The 21,472-nt window shown below is 35.5% G+C and overlaps 1 protein-coding gene across 1 annotated transcript in view; it reads left to right on the plus strand.

Annotated features, from left to right (window-relative positions):
* PPFIA2 (PPFI scaffold protein A2) overlaps positions 1 to 21,472 on the plus strand; it is a 418,639-nt gene that overhangs the window by 391,379 nt on the left and 5,788 nt on the right. Inside the window, exons 24-28 of the mRNA XM_087814518.1 lie at positions 7,384 to 7,446; positions 10,540 to 10,733; positions 13,706 to 13,803; positions 18,696 to 18,871; positions 19,747 to 19,815. Of these exons, the coding sequence (XP_087670644.1) occupies positions 7,384 to 7,446; positions 10,540 to 10,733; positions 13,706 to 13,803; positions 18,696 to 18,871; positions 19,747 to 19,815 (600 nt within the window). The remainder of the gene's footprint in view (positions 1 to 7,383; positions 7,447 to 10,539; positions 10,734 to 13,705; positions 13,804 to 18,695; positions 18,872 to 19,746; positions 19,816 to 21,472) is intronic.

Consider the following 21,472-nt stretch of genomic DNA (forward strand, 5'->3'; position numbering starts at 1 on the left):
CAAGACCCCACGCTTACTCATTTTCGGGATGTTCCTTTTTCAGTGTAATTCAACATCTCAGGTGATTAGCTGTTGGCATTTGTGCTTTTGGAAGATGCAATGCTTCAAGCATGACTTCTGAAGCAGCCTTCATGTTTGTGAAAAAAACAAAGACATTTGATATTTTATAAATACCAAGTGGAATACCTCCCTTCAAAATCTGTTTGCTTCTCATTTATAAATTCCTATTCTCATAATTTTACCCTGTCCTAATATTAGGAAAGAACTAAATGTTTAAAAAATGCACACCAGATGACAAATTTAAATTCTAAGGAAAACTCCCAAATGATATCATTGTTTCCTAGTCTATTCCTGAATGATGTATTTTGCCGATAAAGGATATGGTTTCTGATGTTAACTAGACTCCTCTGCCCCCATGTCTTATACGGAATACTGAAATATGGAAGAATGGGGTAAATTTGAGTAGTGGATAAGAGAGAGAAAAGTGATACTACATTAATGTGGTTTTTATATGTGATCTTAAACAATTTTAGAGAATTGGCTTTATTTTTACTGTATTTATCCTTATATTCCCTTCCAGTATACTAGGTTCTAATGCCAGAAATACAGCATCAAATTTAAAAACCTTTTATCTTTCTGTCATGATTCTATTATAACTTCTTTTAAAATAATATGTAGAAAAAATATAAAATTTAACAAACTCATATGCATAACATATTTTCAAGTGTATATAAATGCTGTAAGCTATAGCTGAAGTACTACTCAAGTTAAAAAATAACTTAAAACAAAACATGAGCAGGCCATTAAAATAAAGTTATTGTAAACCAGACTCAAGCCTGATAGTTCCCTGAACAATTTCCAACAGAGAGAGAAGCATCACAACTGGCTCATATCAACACTCTCCTCCCAAGAGCAAATGCATAAAAAATTACTAAACATTTCTAGCTTTGAAAAGCGAAGAGCATTTGAAGTTCCAGCTTTAAGGTGGAAAATAGAATATACTTTTTCATTTCTTTTTAGCATCCTAATTCATTTCTTAGTGGAAAATGGAATAATTAAGCATTATTTCTCTACAAAGGTCTAAGCAAACTAAAAAAATTTAAAAACCACTATAGGTGAGGGAATGCTCAGTTTTTTAAAGAAGAGTTGAATGTGAAAAGAGCATCTGAACTTCATAATCTAGCCTCAGTTCACCTCAAAGGCTGTATCTCCCCAGGTCAGGGTCCCAATCACACAGAACTACTTTCAGTTTCCTAAACATTTATGCTCGTGATTGAATATCCCCTTTTGTGTTTGATTTTTCTTCTGCCTGGAACATTCTTCCCAGTCTAGGATTACCATCCTTCTCTAACTCACCCTGTGTCCAACGACTCCTGAATGTCCTTTCTCTCCAAAGCTTTCACTAAGCTTTCACATCTTTGTCTGCTTCCCCCCTAAGTTATCACTATGGATACCTATAAAAACCATTTTATAATTTTATCTCCCTGATTAATCCCACACTAGGCCAAGCAAGAATATTACTAGATTACCCATAGTGCCCAAGCCTTAGCTCAGTGCCAGGAAAATTGTGAATAATCAGTAAATATTCTTCTTAAAAATGATGCTATACAAGTCACCCCAACCACCATTACAGAGGATCTGAAATACGTATGGCCCTGCCTTCAGAGAGGGCAGCTATGCTAAGGAAAGTAAGAACTACTCACCAGTAGGTTTAGTAGGAGATGATATGTTTTCATTTCTAAAAGTGAGGTAGAAGGAGAGTGCTGTGGAATTCCATGAAAGGAGAAATCACTTGTGGTTTAATAGTCTTCAAAGAGGAATTAACATTTTAAGGACTGATCATATATTATTAATTAATTATTACTTTTTTTTTCACTGTTAACTTTTTGACAGAGACCTTTCCAGTCTGTTTTCTTTATATTTTTATAGAGATGAATTATTTTGTACTTTTAAAACTTAGTAACATTCTCCTCAATTTAATAAATATGCAATTTAAATATCATTTTTAATTGCTACATCCCTCCTTCATGGAAATACCATAATTTATTTAACCAAATCTCTAATAGTGGACATTTTGCTTATTTAACAATTTTCATTGTGTTTACAACACCGTAATGGATATGCATGTAGTTATGTTGGTGCATAAACTGGTTATTGCCAAAGCAATAAAGTGTAGGGAATTTATATTCTTACTATTTTTAAACCTTAATTGCCAAATTGTATTGTGTAGCCTTTCCCTTCTTTTTATTAACATTGATTATCACATTGCTTAAATTTACATTTTTAAAATTATTAGTGAAGTTAAATTTTTCTCATATGCTTACTGATTTAGTACTTAAATGAGTTAACTATTTATAATCTTTTCCATTTTTCTGTAGAATTATAGAAGTTTTCATCTTTTTACTAATGTCTAAAAGCTCTTTATTCACAGATACTATATGCCCTTTGCCAAATATTGGTTCAAGTTATATGAGATAAAGTTAAGTTCTGTCTATTTGCTACAAAAATGATCTACTGAGTGTCCATCTACATGGAAGTATTTACTCATTTCTAGTATATTTCAAATATGATTTGCTTTGCAAAAAGAAAAATGAAATTACATGTAAACTTCTAGTTATGAATCCCATGCATCAAGTGAAGATGAAAACATACAAAAGCATTTTTTAAAAAGAAATGCTTCATGCCTTTCAGAAAATTGCAATTAGTTCAGCAGATACAGGTTTTTCTGTAGGTTTTAGTTTGGGTTTGGGTTCCTCAGCCAGGTCTATCTAGTCCATTCACTCAAGTTCTCAGGAGAAAACAAGGTAATTAGGCTCTTATTAATTTGTTTCCAACTGAACAGAACTTCTGCCTGATTCTGCCTCCTTTTTTGTCTAAATAAAATGGGCTAAACCATCAAAAGGAAAATCTAAATTTTACATTGCTTGTTTCCTTTGTCCAGTCCTAATCTTCCAGCTTCCTTTCTTCTTCCTAAACTGGTGTTGCTGTAGAGGCCTCTTACCTAATAGAGTAAGGAGGGGGATGCCATTTAATTGGCATCTCCATAATTAATTTTAATTAACATTTGGTTAAAAAGGGATGTCATAAGGAATAAGTTACATTCTTTAAATATTTTCCTTAAGTAAAACTATGTAAATGTTCAGGAACTTACAAATTGAGATGAAACACCTAAGACCTTCTTTGAATATGAATCCACTGCCTGGAGTTCCATGTTATCTTGCTCTCATAACTTCATCCATAAAACATCTTCAGTTTCACTAGTTGCAATTTCTTTTTAAAGTAATAACTTCATGATACTTGAAAAGCTATTTGAGTGCAAAATCTTCCGGGACATTTACAATTTCTTCCCAGGCTTTGACCAAATTGTATCTCATTGATAGTGTGTTTTAAGACTTGTTTATATCTAGTCTTTCCAAATAATTCAACTTAGTGTTTATGCATGAACCAAATTTTATTTTTTGATTTATGTAATATTTATTTAAATTACCTAATTTTAAAAAGTGCAATGGAAATAAATAGGTTTGGGAACAAACACAAATGATCTTCGGTAAAAATATAATTCATCAAATTTGAGCAGATGTGTAAGGCATAAGATAGGCATCGCTCAGCACAAAGTACAGAGGAAACAGAGACCATTTATTAAACGAAAGATTTGCTTGGTGGAGATTGCCTAACAAAATTTCTAATGATATTGTAGTAATAGACAACATTAGTGGAGTACTTATTAAGTGTCAGTCCCTATTCTAAGTGCTTTACATGTAATAATATCTCAGAGCAACACTAGGAGAGAGGTGCTTTTATTATATCTGTTTTACAGATGGGAAAACTGATGTACAGCGAGGTTAGGTGACTTGTCCAAGGTCACACTCTTATGTGGTTCTTCCCCGGAGTCGATGATCCTAACAAGTGCATCTCCTGCTTCCTGTACCAGTTTTCCTTCTCGTTTATGGCATTCCTCCAATCTGCTTTGGTTCTCCCTTTCATTATTATTAACCTCATAAGCCTCAGTCTTTAATATGAATAAGTTGAGGTATAATTATATAAATACTAGTCTTTTTATAATGGAAAATACTTCTTTTCTTATAATGAGAAACATAAATTTAGAGAGGGGGAAAATGTGGATCTAGGCCATTTCATGTGAAAAGTAAATTTCAAATCAATGTACTTTGGAATTCAATTGTAAAATGAAAAACACTTCAAAATGACACAAGTAGTAACAGAGGTTACTTCCAGCTAGGTAAGGTTTAGGGTTATTCTGTCTGGCTGCTTTGATTATTTTATTTTTCTGAAAGCAGGAGAATAAATTATTTTCCCTTAATTAATTTTTATGAGTTATTTCTTAAGCTCATTTTGATATTTATTTTTATGTTATAACGTTCTCCTGAATGATTTGAGTCCTCTAATCCTTCAGGTCCTTTAGGAATTTTTCTCCCAATGCTCTTTTGATAATACTATTTAAATATTCTACTCCATCTGGACTAAGGTGAGGCAAGGGGCCACCTAAAACACAAAATTTAAGGAGGCATTCACTGTCAGATGCCAACCCCGTACTTGCAAAATCCTGAAAATGAGGCTTCCTTAAACTGAGTTCAGTTGGCACCTCACCTACCTCATCCTAGTCTCAGCATGTATCAGAATATATTATATGGAAATGTAAATTTATCAGTGTTTTTCTAATAATGAAGCATGCAGTTTTAGCCACTTAGCAGAAGTAGAATCTGAAATTTAGAGAGGTTTGGGAAATGTCTTAGGAAGTTACTGAGAAGTGGAACTGGTAGAACTCAAGCCTCCTGATTATAATTGTTAAATTACCAGGCAATTGAAAATTCATAAATCACCTGTTAGACCCAGATGGTATTAGCCACACACACACACAAAATGACAACTGGTTGGTTCTCCAGCTCAGATATTAGGGTTGCAGCGTCGACTGCCAAGGACAGTGAGCAGATGATTTTCAGGGGCTCTCGGAGAACCACAACCCAATGATGTGATGCTTGGCCTTTGCGCTTTTCCAGCCTGCTTTTGCACTCTCCTTATCCTGGGACCAAGGCCCCAGTGTCCGTATCGCCTCTGGGTGCCAAGGGCGCCCCACTGTGGCTATTCTCTGAGATAGGCTCACTGCTGAAGCTCTCACGCTCTACATCACCCCTTCACGAATTGCCTGGGTGGAAGTTCCATCCCACAAATTGGTCGTGAAAAGAAAGAAATCTGAATAGCTTACTACATACGGGCTTGCTTATAAAATAAACTTGTTAAAACCTTGACGAATGGCTCATGGATTGAGCTCTGTGGAAGCTATTTCATGAGTAACTTTATAAGATTCTAGAGCAAGCAGTACTCCTCACTAGTAAAACTACAGATCAAAGTGAATGACTGACATAAACCTTCAGAAAGTTTGCCAACCGTACTGTAGAAAATTGCCCTGAATATATACTCACTTGGCATATAAAGGGACAGATTCAAACCATAACTTCCAGCACCTTGCCCATCCCAGAACATGGTAACAGACTGGCAAATGTAGACTTTAAGATAACCTGTGAAATAGACTATACATGTGAGCATGTTAGGATGAGGTAATACTGGTCAAGTTTCTTATACGAGGAGGAGATCATCATTTGAATTCACAATCAGGGTAGAGGCGACAGAAGTCATTGTAAATCCAGCCTGGCTTCAATGAATTTCCCATCAGTAGGCATCACGGAAGCTCACTTTGAAGACAGTGCAGGCACCCAGGCAAAGCTCTGGGACCACTGGGTGCGAAGGGCATGTGACAGAGGAGTGCAAAGTTCTGTTTAGCATAGCACTCCTCAAAAAGTCAATAAAAGCAATTTTTTCCAAATGATTTAATGATTCATATATTCATATGCAGCTCTCTGCTCATAATGAAGATCAGTTTCAGAAACTGGAGGTGGGGGGGGTTAATGACATGGATGGCTCTTGAATTCTAAGTATATTTTACAGGTGTGTGAAGTTTTATTCTATAGAAAAAAAATAGATATACTCTAAATTCCAAATGGTAAAAGAATGAGCATTCTATAAACATACATACATATATATATATATATACATATATATATATATATATATATGTGTATATATATATGATGGCTACTTTGGGGGATTTTTATGCCCATATGATTGATTTGTGATTATGAATATTTACTACTCAACTCCCTTTTGTTACTCAATTACGCATGTAACTCTCTTATATGTGAAATTTCTCTTATATGAAATTATAGTCATCATTTTAGTTTATATGTAGTCGCTTTTTAAATTATATTAAATTGTATTATTTTTAATAGAAGGAAATTCAAACATGGTACTTATGTGAGTGGTAGCAAAGGCAAGACAAGTGACTTACGTTGTGACTTCCAGTTCTTTAAAACTGGACACGTTCCCAGCAAGTAAGCAATGGGTGGGCTGTAAATTCCATTGTGACTGTGGGATTGATGTGCTTGGGCAACTTTGCAGCGTTCATAGAGGTTTCCCAGGGAAGTGATGGAATGAGAAGTGGTTCTCAGCGGCCTTTACCATCAACGACATGCTTGATACTACGTGGACTTTGATTTAGAAATTGTACATTTTTCAGTGTGGAGATCAAGTATTGTGGGTTGTTTTACTTGGAAAGTAAATGATGTGTCAGAATAGAGTAGTGACTGCAGGAGGAAAATTTTTCTTTTGAATTATGTTCTTTATAATGAGATAGGAGACTGCTGAAAAATCAGGACACTTAGCTTTTGCAATTTCTGACAGTATTTAGTAAGGCTGAAAAATATATTTTGTTAAATAAAAAATAGCATTTCACTTCCTTTTCCTCTATAAGAATAGAGGAAAACAGCATATCTACTGAATTTTAAAAGGAAGAACACATTTGGGAAAAGCTGGCATTGGTTTCCAGACAGGGTATAACAGTGCTTTCAGCTTTGTATTGACAACTAATTTTCTCTTTCCAAGGACATTGAAGAATCAAAACTCTGTGAATAAAATATTGGTAATAATACAACAAAACATACTTGTGCCTTTGTTTTCTGGAGAGAAAAAAATAAAAAATACACTCTTCTACAGTTCAAATTTAATCCGTTCTCCATGGATCCGATAACCACCTACCTTGAAAGGGAGATGTTCATTAAGCCTTTTTCCTGATGAATACACACAGAAGTGCTGTTTTAAATCTATCTCACATGAGCGTCACAGCCTGCCTCTTTCTAGTTAGTCTTTTTAAGTAGAAGCGACAGGGAGCGCTGCGCCAGCCGGCCAGGCTGCCTCCTGGCGCGCGCCGCGGCTGCGGGGTGCCGCCCGCGGCGGGCGCTGACTGACCGCGGCGCTGCCTTTCTCCTTTACCACGCTCTCCGGACCCGCCGCCTCGCGCCCGCCTCCCCGCAGCCCTCAGGCAACGTCTGGGTGACCCATGAAGAAATGGAGACTCTCGCAGCTCCCGCAAAAACGGTTAGTCTTCATGGTTAGTCTTTACAGCTCTGTTGAACATGAAGAAAAGTTATTTTGTTGCTTTATTTTTGCTTACAGGAGGTTGAAGTAATGGGATGTGTTTCCATAGTGTTCTGCTATGATAGCTAACGTTTTTGTTATGGTTTTAGTTTACTGCACTTGGACAGTTTTAAATAAAGCAGTGCTAGGCTGGGATAACGTGGTTAATGTCTTAAGCACCTATAATATGCGAACAATAATAATTAACAACAGTAACTTATTTATCTATTTTGCAGCATTGGTAACAGATGTCACTTAGTATTGGACACATTCATAGAAAATATGTATTACCAAACCCGAGTACACTTGTAATAAAAAGTTTAGACTGAATACTCATGTTTAATACAATCATTACATTTCTTGTATTTTGCCATTTCAGTTAGAGCACTTTACCCTCTCCCCGCCTCCTTCCAAAAAAAGTTCTGTTGATTTGGTATTAGAAGAACAGGTTTAAAAAAATTCTTGGTGACTCTGATTGTAATTGCCTACTTTTAAAAATATAATATTACATATAGTCATTTTTATTTAAAGTGGCAAAGTTGAGCATGACATATATTTTAGTCTTAGAAACTTGTTTTTTATTAGATGTTCTTTCAGTTTTATCCCTATTTGAAAAATTGATTATCTGGTTTATGATGGATAAAAATGCCAGTGTTGTGTACTAATTATGTTTCTGTTTTAGCTTGTTGTTATTTTTTCATTTTTCCCCTATTTTCGTTTTGCTTGTTTTGGCTATTGTTGAAATCTAGTTGATACCACAAAACTTTTTTAGAGGGATGCAATTACTTTTCCTCTTCATTAATTTATTTTATGTAAGATTTCTGTGTGTGTATGTGTATGTGTAACAATGGACTGCACACAGGAAATGATACACCATACAGCCAAGGGGTTAGTAGGCTATACATATATAATATATATCTTATAACATAGGTATATATATATATATATATATATATATATATATATACACATACACATTTATGTAAATGTTTTGTGTATATGATCAGAAATTTTATTATAATTCATTACATTTAGAAAACTACACACTTCTGAGAATTTAAAAAGGTTTAGAATTACCAGATCAAATGTATATCATGAAACTCCCCTGTGTCATATGTGTGTATTTAATTAGAATTAATTAGAAACTCTGTAGTTGCCTTTGAACTGCTACATCAATTACTGCGGGTCTGAATAAGAATCTGTGTCTTGAGCTTCCTGTGTCATAATTAACACTTTCAATAACAATTTTGCTTCTGCTAGAAATTTCACTATATTCATTTGAAATTAATTTATACTTATCTGCTTTATTAATCATTCCCTGCTGCTAACACAGAAAGAATCTGAGGAAGGAAGCTGGGCCCAGGTAGGAACTCAAATGCTTTAAAACAGTATCATTACTACGTTATGAGGATATAAAGAAACGGTTTTATTCACAATATTATAAATCTTCCCTTAGCTTAAGATTAGGCTAATACGTATATTTGAATTTATTATGCTTAATTATATACATATATCCTTTTAAATCACCATATTTTGCAAAGATGGTTACCATTTTACACCTGGCCTCTTTTTAAAGGGAACCTCCTTTCTTCTTTAAAAGAATCATTGTAGCTGAAGTTTTTCTGAAATCACCCCTAAATATATTTAATCAGGAATCATTCAAGTTGGATATACGAGGTGGAGAATTTAAAATTTATTTGGAATCACATTTGCTTTAAAGAATAAAGGGAAGTGTGTGAGGATTGGGATTAGGGGGTGTTGGCAGCATTGAAACGGCAAGGCCAGTGTCTCCCATTTATTGCAATGGCCATACAAGGCACACGGCTGCACTTGGAGCAAACACGCTTGCGAGGAAGTTGTGAATTTTCTAGCATTTCCACATGTTGTATAACTGAAAGAATTACAGGCATGTGCCATGTAATGACGTTTTGGCCAATGATGGACCACTTACACCACACGGCCTAGGTATAATAGGCTGTGCTGTCTAGGTTTGTGTAAGTACACACTGTGATGTTAGCAAAATGGTGAAATCGCCTAAGGACTCGTTTCTCAGAACACATCCCCATTATTAAGCAGTGTGTGACTGTAATGTGTGTTAGAGTTAATGTGATTCAAACATTTGACTATAAGGAAAATTTCAGTAGTTATAACTAAGGCCTATCTTCAAACATTCAGTAAATTAGCACTGCAATTAGATGTTGATGTGATAAGAATTTCATCATTTTTAAGGACGCACCAAAAAAGGGAAGCACCTAGATTTTCATTGGAAATATATGTTATAATTACAATTGTCATTTGATAGGGACAGACACTATAAAACTAATAGAGAGTAGTAATCCTTATTAAAAATTGGTTTAGAGGTAATGGTTGATTCTGCTTTTCATTTTGACTGTTACAGAGTTTGGTAAGATCAGTTCATATTGTTATATTAAAGAATTAGATTACCATTCTTAGTTTTTGATCATGCCCTGCTTCTAGAGTCTATATTGACTGATTTCTAAAAAAGATGATTCTTTCCAATAATCTCTATGAAATATGGCTCATGCTTCACTAGGTAATGACAGTTGTCCACATAAAACTTCAGCATTCTGTCTCTCTAGCCTTGTTGCTTTCTTTTTTCATTTACTATTTTCTATTTGCCATTATATCATAGCAATGTCATACCACTGAAGAAGAGGAAATGGTGGAGTATTAGCTAACAGATAAAAATAAAATAAATTAAATAAACCTATTTATATAAAGAATCTTTAAGCTCAGCATTTGTATTATACCATTAATTCTAATTTTTCCTAAAAACGCACATTTGTATAAAGTGTAATTCCTTTTGAGAATACAACATGAATACCATCATTTTCTATAGACAAGCACCTTGATACATGTACACAGAGTTTCATTTTGTACCAAACTAAATCAGATTTTAGAGGCTAAATATTATTTCTGCTTTGTTTCCATATGTAATAGTAATTTAATATCAGTCGTAATAATAGACAATGTCCCCCAATTACCATCTCGTTTCACTGGCTAAGAAACATGACTGCTATAAAACAATTCTAGTGTCCGGTTTTTCTACAGACCCTGGCTTATGGAGATATGAACCACGAGTGGATTGGAAATGAATGGCTTCCAAGCCTGGGGTTACCTCAGTACAGAAGTTATTTTATGGAGTGCTTGGTAGACGCAAGAATGTTAGATCACCTTACGAAAAAGGATCTCCGTGTCCATTTGAAAATGGTGGACAGTTTCCATCGGTAGGTTTCTTCCAAAGAGTCATTAAAGTAAAACAATAACTAATCTACATATAACTGAATCAAAAAGAGATATTTAGGAAATAGAGAATACGTGCTATTCAAAACATCTGTGAACATTTACTTGGCAAAATATTTTTGTGCAGCAAATTACAGGGCCTATCTAATGTAGAGCTGCTTGCATATTACATGCCGAAAGCTTATAAAACTATACATTCATAAAATTCTCATACAGCATAAATCTTTTTTTTCTTTATCTTTGGGAAACCCCATGGTTGTGATTTGTATCTGTGTATGTTTTTATATTAGAATAATATTAAGAGTAAAATCAATTCAGTTTTAACTATAAATATATGTCATTGTAAATTACATAAATTAGGAATATACTAGAAAAAATGGAGAAGGAATTCTGCTCTGAAGAATACTTTGTGTTTTTGTATAAATCTTATAGTGTTTTTCCTTATTTGTACATTGATTTACGGGGGGGGGGGAAGCTGAATGGGTTGTGAGATAGCTTATAAGGACACAGATGAATAAAATGCAACTTTATGCCCAATAGAAACTTTGTATCACTCTCAATTACCCTATAGCATACACATTGTTAGGTAATGAGCTCCCTGTCACTGAACATTTAGGCCCTCAAATTTTGTGTGGTTGCATTAGAGTTTTGCATACTAGAATTTTGGATGACACACTTGTGTTTCTTCCCCTTCTTCATTAGATCTACTTTTAATCACTTTATTATTATAATAGAAATGATTATTAGAATAATCAAGTTTTCTTTAAAAAAAAAATTACTCAGTGGCAGGGTTCTTGATGTTCCAGGAACTGCACAAGCTTCATCTCTATGCCATGCTTAGCTCCGACTTAAAGCAGGTGGTACCTGACTGCGCACTACGTCTCGTTGCCTTGATAGCCCCTGTTGGGAATCTGACAGATATTGTTGTAATAATATAGATCCTCTTCATGGCACAATTTAATATTACATATAAAAACTTGACAGAAATTTGCCAAGAGCTATTGATTTAACCTCAGGTTGCTTAATGGCCATGGTGTTTATTATATCAACACTATCTGGTATCCCACTGAATTAGTTTTTTGCGGCTGCCATAACAAAATACCACAAACGGGGCGGCTTACACGAGAGAGATTTATTTTCTCACAGTTCTGGCGTAATGAAGTCCAGGATCAAGGTGCGGCAGGGTCGGCTTCCTTTCATGCTGCAGATGGCCGCCGTCTCGCCGTGTCCTCCTGTTGCGTCTCTGTGTGTGCCCCTCCGCAGTGTCCGCCTGGGCCCAAAGTCCCTCTTCCCATGAGGACACCTGTCAGGCTGGATGAAGGCTTACCCTAAAGCCTTATTGGAACTGAATTACCTGTCTAAAGACGCTGTCTCCAAATACAGTCACACTCTGAAGTACTGGCTGTTGGGATTTACGCATGAATTTGGTGGTTTGGGGGGAGTCATAACTCAGTCTATCACACTCACTTAATGCAGATTTCTTTTCATTTTCCTCTAACAGTGAAATTTTAAGCTCAACATTGTCTTTATTAAAGTGCAGGGCTTATAATTGCATCGAACATGAGTCACCTGGCCAGTGTGGATGCCTAAATTTCTGTGTCTTTCTCAACACCTAAGAAATCACTAATAATCAATGCTCTTTACTCTTGAAGCCTAAATGTTGTTTTTCCTTAGTGCACTTTTCTACACCATTTATATCTAACATCACCAAATCTTCTTTTTCTCTATGAACACCTCTGGTTCCTGGATTTTCTTTTCATATTCATAGTAATTGTCCTCATTATGGTCATCATTTTGGCAGCAGTGGCACCGTAATTAATTTCCTTGTCGCCTAGGTTTACCTGTTTTCCCCATCTCCTATTTTGCTACACGATTATTCTTCCTTAAACCAGAAATGTTTCTCGCCTTTCTTTCTCCTGTTAAAATTGCCTAATAATTCTCTATCACCTGGCTGTTCTCCACACTTACCCTGAATGCAAAGCTCTCCTTACCATAACCCCACTCTCTGTAAGTATTCCTCCTGACTGCCTAGCATGCATCACCACACACCTAAACTTCCGTCCGCAATCCCGTGTTTGCGATGCTCCATTTTCTTTAATAACCTTTCCTTTGCACCTGACCCTTTAAGGATCAGTGAATTTTCTGCTCTTCTCTAACGTCCTCTCCAGAGTTCCAAGGTCTGCTCACTTGTTCCTTTCACGCACTTCTATAGCCTTAGAGTTGGTGGCCGCTCATCTCAGTATTTAGTTTTCTATGTTATTACTTCACTTATTCATGTTTTTGTTTTGTGTGTGTTTTTAAAATATATCTTTTTTAAAAAATATATCTTTATTGATTTCAGAGAGAGGAAGGGAGACGGAGAGAGAGAGAGAAACATCGATGATGAGAGAGTCATTGATCAGCCGCCTCCCGCACGCCCCCTGCTGGGGATTAAGCGCAAAACCCAGGCCTGTGTCCTGACTGGGAATTGAACCGCGATCTCCTGGATCTTAGGCCCACGCTCAACTGCTGAGCCACGCCTGGCTGGGCTTTCATGTTTTTATATTATTGTTCTCATCAGGTTTATAACAGAGTCTACATTTCATATATATTCCTTCCTGCCTCCATAATAGTGACTCTAAATTATTTTCAAAAGAATAAAATGTTCATTTGTCTGCAAATAATGTCAAAATAGCCTAATGGAAGAAAAGATATGAATAAACAACATAATACATGATTATTTTCAAGACCACAATTTTCTCATTTTGTAAATAATTTTTCTCTTTTTAGAAACACTGTGTGCTTAGTTAGAAAAAGTATAATTTTATTTTCCTCCAATAGTAAAGGATTTAATTACAAATGTAATTTGTTAAATTGTTGCCCTAAAAAGTAGTGCACAGTGTTGATGATACTTAATCAAAGAACATTCTTCATCTGCTGAGTAAATTTAATGTTTGTTTTTCTTTAAAAATAATAGAACAAGTTTACAATATGGAATTATGTGCTTAAAAAGGTTGAATTATGACAGAAAAGAACTGGAAAGAAGGCGAGAAGCAAGCCAACATGAAATAAAAGGTAATATTCTTTCTTTCCTATCAAATGCCTTTTGGTTTTTTTGTGTTTTATTTTTAGCTCTCACTTTTATGAATCTAAAATGCTATGTGTGTTACAATGCTCATTAAGTAACATAAGTATATGGCTAGAATGGTGTCATCATTATTTCTTTTCCATTACTTTTCTGATTAAAACACACACACAAAAATCACTTTGCAAGGCACATATCTCAATTAGGGCATGTTCTTGATCTTTTAAATTGAAATTTATTCCTCTGAACCTATTAATTATACATTCTGTTTGTTCTAAAGATACCTCCATGTAGATATTTTTGTCAAACATTTAGTAGAACATTCTCATTATGATTCAGAGAAATGTGGTATATAATTTATTTCTTGTAGTTCATCTTTGGCATCTATCATTTGAAGTTAAAGGATACCACTTCCTAGTGTTCCTCCTGAAGTATCTTTTCCAATTAGCTTGGTCTCACCACATGGAATGCTTCATATGTAGATAGAAAGGATAAGAATTACCCACTTGGTTCTACATCAAGTATTGTATTAGTATTTGACAGTTGCTGTTTAAAGTCTAACTCTGAGAAAAAACTTCCATAATTCACTAAAATTAAACACAGACTTCATATGATAGGCAGCTGTGAGTGAGAATATAAATAGCCCCTATTTCCTGTAAGGGATCTGATGACATTTACAAGAATAACTCTTGACTGTGTCTAGGGGATCTCTGCTATTATCTGAAGTGTTAATTAACCTTGACCTTAATAAACAGCTTTCTAAAGTGAGGGGACCGTGTGAATATCAAGAATGTACTAACATTTAATTTGTTGCTAGGAAACAGTCAACACTGATCTCTGGCTATTTATTGTTTTAGGTCCAGAGGATCTCTACAAAGGTTTAAAGTTGGGGCATAAATTTTGCTTGGAAAAAGATTTATAGAGAGGGATCTGATTTACAAAATGAAAAGAAAGATGTATTGCTGTTCTGAAGAAGAAAAGTTTGGATTAGTGCCTTATTTCTCTTCACCCTGTAAATAGATGGCTTATTTTATATATTTGATGACTCTTAACTGTAGGCGTGGCAATGGAATTTTTGACTGGATATATTAATGCAGGTGTTCCAGGGGTCCAGGGACGCAAAGGTCTACAACCCATGTGGGTTTCTTATTTTCCCTACAGGAAAGAATTTAAAGACAAGCCAGCATGGAGTATACCTGCCCAACTTTTGAAATGCTAATGTGCTATAACCAAGAGTTACAACTAATCAGTTGCTATCAACAGCAGCTGATTAATATAACCAACGTATAATACTAACCAACTTACATCCTATTTGCTGAGATCTTTGTTCCTCAGTAGAACAAGATAGCGGAAACTCAGGGGAAAATGTATACTTTAGGACTGACCCAGACAAACCTAGTGAATATATAATATAAAGTTTTCAGATATAGTAAAAATCATTAAGGAAGTTTTTTATTTTGCTGAAGACATGGAGAAAGAAAGAGCCAAAATTCTGAGGGAGACAATAACTCTCCAGCTTCCAAAAGAAATTCATTCTGCTTTGGCTGCAGGAGGAAATACTAATAAGACTGTGGGAAGTGGGCATTTTGAGTCTCTCCTCACATGTTCCTCATTAACTAAGTCCAAAGAGAGACTTAAGGCTTTTCTTTTGCAATAAGGTTGTTCAAGCCACAATAGGAGCTAAGGAGAGAGATGTGAGGCAGGTACGGCTTCCGGATTAATATACAAATGCTTTACCATCACCATGAATTAGCAGAGACGTAAAGAGCACAAACTAATCTGAGGAACTTCCACTTCTGACAATAATGGGGTGCGTTAAATCAGACCAGTCTTCAACAAGAGCAAGTAACAGGCTAGATAATCAATAAACAGCTCTGTGAGGGCAGCCGAAAGCAACTTAAACACCTATGACTTAAAAGGCTAAGATCCTGGGGAAAAGGAGAAATAGGTAGAGATAAGCCTGTCATTCGCTATTGCTTGTGCCTGTCTCACAGACCAGGGAAAGAAAAAATTGTAATTTAGAAGTAGAAAAGCTGCCAGGTGTTGAGGAATCAAGATCCTGGAGCAAAAGGAAATAAGTAAGGCTGACATTTTAACCACCTTTAATCTCAAGACAATTTCAGTTATATTTTATATATTTTATATATATATGCAAAATAAGGTGAACCAAGGGGAAAAAATAGAAAATAGAAACATACCCACCGTTGAACCTGAATCATTTTTTCTCAGACATGGACTTTAAAACAATTGTGATTAATGAGTTAAAAAAATAAATGGCAAAAATGAAAAATTTAATATATAGCTAGAATCTAATGTTAAGAAATAAACAAATGTGGGACTTCTGGGCAAGATGGTGGTAAAGATAAAACACATTACTCACCTCCTCCCACAACCACATCAAAATTACACCTAAATTACAAAACAACCGTCATTTAGAACCACCTGAAATCTGGCTGAACGGAAGTCCTACAACTAGGGAATTAAAGAAGAAAGCACATGGAGACTGGTAGGCGGGGGGAGACGCAGAACCAGCTGCGCAGGGCCCGCCTCGCATTGCAGGGCTGACTATCAGGGTCCGGGGCCCACTGAGTCCATCCCATGTGGATGTTGCTTGTGGAGGTGGTTGAGTGCTGATGTTTCAGCATGGTCTGAAGCTGCCCATCACTTGAAAACATAGGGTCTGAAACCTGAAAGATGAAAAGAAACAAAAGCATGAGTGATATAAATCAGATCATTAGAGACAATTGAACGCAATGAGGATTCTAATATAGGTGTAATTGGAATCCCAGAGAGAGAGAAAAGGGGGAATTAGGAAGAAGCGATATTTGAAGATAATGGTGGAGATTTGTGGGGGGGGGGAGAATAAAAACAAGCCACAGATCCACGGATTCATTCATACTCTATGCATGCCAAACAAGACTAAAAAGAAAAGGGGGTGAGGAGTGAACACATCTAGAGACACTGCAGTAAAGCTCCTGAAAATCATAACCCCAAAAAAGACCAAAAACAACAACAAAAAACCACCTTAGGATCTGCAAGAGAAAACTCTGGGTTACTTTCAAAGGAGCAGCATGAGATATCTGACTCCACAACTAAAATAATGCCAGAGGAAAATGGAATGCCATCCTTAAAATGTTTCTTAAAACCAACCTCTTACCTAAAAGTCTATATATGCGCATCAATATGAAAGGCAAAATTAATACAGGTTCAGACAAATAAAATGTGACAGATTACCAGAAAATCCAAAGAGAAAAGAAATATTAGAATGAATTATTCAGGCAAAACAATAAAATAACCATACAGACAGAAAAATGTTTAGTGTCCCCCCAAAATCCACAGTGGAATCCACCCAAATGCCCATCAACAGAATGGCTGAATCGTGGCATAACTGCACAATGGAATACTAAATAGCAATGAAAATGAACAAGCTACACTATTTGCCATAGCTTGGATGAATCCCATATTGAGTGAAAGGCACAGACACAAAAGTATCCACTGTATTATTTTATTTATCAAAACCTAAAAAATCAGGCAAAACTAATCTGCTGTGAGAATAGTCAGTATATTGGTTATAGTGGTTATTGCTGCAGTGAGGATAGTGACTGAGAAAGGACATGAGGGGACAGACCTCTGTGCGCTGAGGCATCACTTTATTGCTTTAATGTTTACACAAGAAAACCTAACTTGGTTAAAATGAATGCATTAAGACAAATTAGTAGTACTTTTGAAAAACTTAGTATGTAAATAAACTCCCTCATCTACCCCAACCCCCAAATACTATCTTGTTTTTTACAGATAAATTAAATGGGAGAAAATAAACAGTTGAAGGTGAAGAATAATTCCCAAAATATTCTTTATACTTTTTCTGGAAAAGGTATAAATTTTATTTAGAAAGAAAAAAATTAACAGAAAAACTTACTTTTACTATAATAATAAATTGAGTTTAATTTCCCTTTCTGTAGAATTAGAAAAATGTTTCAATTTTTTTTCTAATTTCTTCCTAAGTTCCTTAAAAATATTTCATTTTTATGGAATATTCTGGCCTTTCTGACTATTTTGCTGATTGTTATGTAACATCCTGTCAATTCACAATGGGAAGAAACTGAAACATTTTATATATATATATATATATATATATATATATATATATATATATGCATATATATGTATAAATATATGTGTGTATATATATGTCTTCGATATGTCTTCATCTAAAAAATAGGCATTTATGCTATTTTTCTCTAAAGGTTTTAGTTTCAGAAAATAAAGTTAAAGTGTTTCATACCTCAATAAATACTACTTTTCAAGCTAATAGGAAAATCGACTTGTGATTTGACTGAGCACTTGATTTTTGCATTCGTGTGTGATTTAAAATTATGAATTGCCAAAATAGTAGGGCAGTGTCAAGCTGTTTAGCCCTTGTTATCTTACCATTCTGGCCTCTGGTTTATTACTCCAGGTGAAAGAAAAGTCTCTCCTAGTCTATACGAAATATTTAAACAGTGGTTGAAAAACCCTGTCTAGGCTCTCATTTACTCTCCTTACTGAAGCTATGTATCAAGAAATGTCCCCACCTGCTGGTAAAAATATTGAACTTCAGACAGACACCCCAGAGCCTCTAAATGAAAACAAGAAACACAGAGACATTGTGCTCCATGCCATGGAAGTGCTCTCATTCAATGTTAACAAACTCTTTAAATGACAGCTTTTTTCTAGGCTAAAAGTAGAAAAGGCTACTTATCAAAACAGTAAATACATGCAACATAAGGGGTCCAAGTGGATAAATGCTGACCTGGCCAGAGGCCTGTGGCCCAGTTCAACCAGTAGTTTTGTTTATTATACAAAATAACTGCAGCCTAAAATGATGCACCTCTTTTCCTAGATGTGTTGGTGTGGAGCAATGATCGAGTCATTCGCTGGATCCAAGCAATTGGACTTCGAGAATATGCAAATAATATTCTTGAGAGTGGTGTGCATGGCTCACTTATAGCCCTGGATGAGAACTTTGACTACAGCAGCTTAGCTTTATTACTACAGATCCCAACACAGAACACCCAGGCAAGCCCTTTGTGCTGTAGTTGCAGTGTCCTATTTATATCACAACAAACTAAACTTTTAGGGGGGAAAAAGTTGGTTGTGTATTCATGATTCGAGAGTTAGCTCAACCTTTGAAATATGTCACTGGGGCTTTCATTTCAAGCTACTGAATTTCCAGCCAAAACAAAATCATAAAACTAAGCAGGAAGGGATTTAGAGGTTATGTGGTCCAACCTCCCAGGACCCTGAATGTCAGTTTCCCCCAAACAATATCCCTGCCAGATGGCCTTCAGTCTCTGTCTCTCTGAGAAGCAGTCGTTTCTATTTACATATCTTAATTATACAGACACTTAGCATTGAGGATGCCATTGATTCCCAAATCTGGATAATTATTTGAATCATCGGAGTTACATAAAAATTTCAAATAAAACCTGCAACCTATAGCACAGGCCTAAGAAATCAGGGAGCAAGAGATAGGGCACAAGAATCTTAATTATCTCAAGTTTCACCAAATGGTAACCAGGTTTGAGAACGACCTGCATAGGCTTGTTCAAAATCTGGCAGTCTAACTTCACTCTTCATTTTGTTTTTATGTATTTCAAATTTTGTAGAAAATATCCCACTTGAATGAAATAGCGAAGTGAGGTCAGAGCCCCGAGACCTCAGACATTTAGGTGAGGCCATTTCTCTCCTGCTCACAGATGAAACAAAGTTTCCCTACCTTTTGTTTATGGGTTAAATTTACAATGGCTTGTAGATAGGGAGGACTGAAAGCTTAAGCCACCATAAATAAACAGGGTTTGTAATACTTTCTCAGATAAATATAATCTCTCTCTCTCTCTTTTTTTAAATAACATGTGACTTCAGTGTTGGTAACTGTTATTTGATGTCAACAGGCCAGGCAGATTCTTGAAAGGGAGTACAATAACCTCCTAGCTCTGGGAACCGAGCGGCGCCTGGATGAAGTAAGTCCTTGTCTATCAATCAAAAGGATCTTGAGAGTACAAGTAAAACAGCTCTCAAGGAACAGTACCCAAAAATTAATCAGATGCTCGCTCCATGGATAACATCTAGAATTTTCCCCAGTATTGTTCCTCAATATTACATTTTATTACTCATTTTATTTTTGAAAGAACTTGTGAATTCATAAATATTATCATATCAGCAGTTGGAAACACTAAGATATAATTCAAAACAAGACTGTTTTCCATGAGCTGTGAATGCCAAATAATGTTAAACAACATTTTTTTTTAATTATAAGTAGTGATAACACTAATCCTAATAAATTCAGCTTTTTAAAAAGAAATGTGCTTATTTCTTAAATATCAGTACATCTTCACAGGAAATTTTTGGATATTAAAATGAAGAGAAAACTTGCTTCCACTATATAAAAAGCTTTTCATTATTTTAGATAGCAATATAGAGTTTTCCGTAAAAACATATGAATAACATTTTACCGGTTGTAGAATTTGAGGCTCTACTGAGTGTAATAATCCCTGTACATCATATATGCATGTCTAAATGATGTGAAAAATAATAAGCATGTAAGTAACCTCCTAAGATGAAGAAATACAGGGACATTAGCAAACCCTACATTGGTAGACACTGTGCACTTCACAGTCCTGAGTTTTTACAGGGCCTTTTGGGAAACAGTGAAAAGGAAACCTGAGCATGAAGAGATACCTCATTTTGTGTTGCAAACTGCAGCTGTGTCTTGGCTATAAAGAAAAGCTGATTAAAATAGTTTTGTGAATGAACCCAGGAAATCCTAAAGTGAGGCAATAATTCCACGTTCATATGCGCAGGGCCAGTGATCTTGGCATTGTAAAACCCAAGCTGCCTTTGTGGAGAAGGTTATAGGCAGATCAACTCTACAGTACGGGCCTCGGCTAACTCCTTATAAATTCATACTCCTGTCCAATCAGGATAATGAGTAATATTTTTAAAAACCAGTTAATATTTAACTCATTTAAATTTTATAAGTTGTTTCTTGCCCGGCCAGGCGTGGCTCAGCGGTTGAGCATCGACCTAGGATCCAGGAGATCAGGGTTTGATTCCCGGTCAGGGCACATGCCCGGGTTGGGGGCTCGATCAATGACTCTCTCATCATTGATATTTCTATCTCTCTCTCTCCCTCTCCTTTCCTCTCTCTGAAATCAATAAAGATATATTAAATAAATAAATAAATTTTATAAGTTGTTTCTTAACCTTTTTAATTCTTATTATTTGTTGAATCGAAGATAGTCTGCATACACCCATACACACTTTTAAATGCAATATTCTCCTTGCTTAAAAGTTGCAAAAAATTGTAATAAAAATTATTAAAGGTCCGTCATTCTAAAATGCAGATTGACCTGAAGGAGCTGTTCAGGTAGAGACATAGCCTATGTGACTTACAGTGTTGCTTCCTGAAAGTAATAAGCAGAAAGTTCTAACTGGGATGGGACGATCTGCCTTTAAATCATACAGCTTCTTTTTCTTATTGTTAAAAACACGGCAAATGATTTTATCATTCAAACCGTCTGTTCTCTTTTGTCCTAGCTTTTTGTGTGTTTCTTTTTGGTTTTTGAGTGTAAACAAAAATAACTAAACAACTTGCCCAGAACCAGAGTGAACTTGTTT

The sequence above is a fragment of the Miniopterus natalensis genome, chromosome 2 (genome assembly GCF_054644295.1).
Source record: "Miniopterus natalensis isolate mMinNat1 chromosome 2, mMinNat1.hap1, whole genome shotgun sequence".
Taxonomy (NCBI): domain Eukaryota; kingdom Metazoa; phylum Chordata; class Mammalia; order Chiroptera; family Miniopteridae; genus Miniopterus; species Miniopterus natalensis.